The 2,168-nt window shown below is 42.2% G+C and overlaps 1 protein-coding gene across 1 annotated transcript in view; it reads left to right on the top strand.

Moving 5' to 3' along the window:
• Window positions 1-1,113: 1,113 nt before the first annotated feature.
• TTYH2 (tweety family member 2) overlaps window positions 1,114-2,168 on the top strand; it is a 68,277-nt gene continuing 67,222 nt past the window's right edge. Inside the window, exon 1 of the mRNA XM_075845297.1 lies at window positions 1,114-1,316. Coding sequence (XP_075701412.1) covers window positions 1,188-1,316 — 129 coding nt within the window. The 5' untranslated portion in view covers window positions 1,114-1,187. The remainder of the gene's footprint in view (window positions 1,317-2,168) is intronic.

The following is a 2,168-nucleotide window of genomic DNA, read 5'->3' as shown; positions in this document are numbered from 1 at the left end:
TTGTGCTAGGCTACTAGGTTGGCAGATGTTGAAGAGTGACGTCTTCAGCCTGAGCCCCCCTACTCTATAGGAAAGACTATACTGACGTCCATGATTAGGTAAAGTGAGGCTTTAGAGACTACTACTACCCCAATATTGCCCATGCAGGGAGGTGGTAGTCCCTAATCATGGGGGCGGCTATTACCATGACTACCACTTCGATCTCGCCGATGGCTGATAACCACTAGTGTCATACTAAACTCTTTCGTCCTGACATTAAATGTAAAGTTTACGATATTGTACACACTTCTGAGACCCTCACCTTTTGGGAGAACTGGGGTCCTGTGACCCCCGCTCACCAATTCACGGAGGCAGCGCTCCACATAGACCGCAACGGAGCTGTAACGAGCTGTGCCACCTCTCCACTGTAGTCTATAGCACAGCGCTGCTATATGACAACGGACCCCTGTTGTGCCGATAGGTGAGGGTCCCCGGGGCATAAATGTATATGATGGGAATATCCCCTTAATAAAAATAAATTGGAAAAATCCCCAACATTTTAGCTGTTTTATTCACTTTTATAGAAGAAAAAAAAAATGAACGCCAAGCGCAACTTCACGCGGAACTGTTGCGGGGGAGATTTAGCAAAAATGGTGCAAAGTAGAAGTGGAGTAGTTGCCCCCCTAGCAGCCAATCCGATGGCTTCTTTCATTTTCAAAATGGCCTCTTCAAAGGAGTGATGGAGTAGTTGCCCCCAAGTAACCAATCAGATTGCTTCTTTCATTTTCAAAATGGCCTCTGAAAAATGAGAGCTTGAACCGTATTGGTTGCTAGGGCAGCTACTCCACTTTTCCTTTGCACTAGTTTGTGTAGCCTAAAGCCAGGATGGTCGGTAAAACAAATCTGAACGTATATTATTATATGAATAAAAAAATAATCATATAAATGTAATTATATTAACATCATTTAACATACAAATTATCCTTTAATTAAATTACACACAACTGGCTCGGAGGCACCCCCCTTCATGTGCATGGGACGCGCTGCGCGGTCACGCCTCCCTTCTACTCAGTGGTACGCGCTGCGCGGTCACGAATACTCTCCAGTGGTATGCGCTGCGCGCCCCCGCTTACCTCTTCCCCTCAGTCAGTCAGTGTTCGGCGGTGCCGGGGATGTGAGCTCCGGTCCCGGGGAGATAAACGGGGGGGATGGCGGCTGCACGCGTGGAATACATCACTCCGTGGTGGGTTTACTGGCTGCACAACGTTCCGCACTTGGAATTGTCCCTGAGACCCAGGAGCAGCGACTTTAACCCGACAGACCCGGGGTACAGGGAGGTGAGTCCCCCAAACTCTGCAAAGTAGCAGGAGGGTGCAGTGTCCTGTATGTCACTATATACTGTATATGTGATAATAGTGACTATATATCACTATACATCATATAGGAGAGTATATAGTGTATAATATAGGGCTGTATATACTATTATATCACTACAGGACTGCATATGTAACTGTATATCATATACAGCCCCTACATCGACTGTAGAAGAGTATATAGTGTCTTATATATAGGACTAATGAACTATGTACTATTCTGTTACTCCATATATCCCTACAGGACTGTATATATCCCCAACATCATATATAGGAGAGTATATAGTGTCTTATATATGACTATACAGCAGTATATATTATTCTGTTACTCCATATATCACTATAGGACTGTATATATCCCCAACATCATGTATAGGAGAGTGTATAGTGCCTTATATATGACTATACAGCAGTATATATTATTCTGTTACTCCATATATCACTATAGGACTGTATATATCCCCAACATCATGTATAGGAGAGTGTATAGTTCCTTATATATGACTATACAGCAGTATATATTATTCTGTTACTCCATATATCACTATAGGACTGTATATATCCCCAACATCATGTATAGGAGAGTGTATAGTGCCTTATATATGACTATACAGCAGTATATATTATTCTGTTACTCCATATATCACTATAGGACTGTATATATCCCCAACATCATGTATAGGAGAGTGTATAGTGCCTTATATATGACTATACAGCAGTATATATTATTCTGTTACTCCATATATCACTAAAGGACTGTATATATGACTAGTGGCTCAATATATCATATATATAGTCCCCATATATCACTATAGG

The sequence above is a fragment of the Rhinoderma darwinii genome, chromosome 13 (assembly GCF_050947455.1).
Source record: "Rhinoderma darwinii isolate aRhiDar2 chromosome 13, aRhiDar2.hap1, whole genome shotgun sequence".
Taxonomy (NCBI): domain Eukaryota; kingdom Metazoa; phylum Chordata; class Amphibia; order Anura; family Rhinodermatidae; genus Rhinoderma; species Rhinoderma darwinii.
The sequence above is the reverse complement of the archived record's forward strand: the minus strand, read 5'-3'. Positions and strand labels throughout refer to the sequence as shown.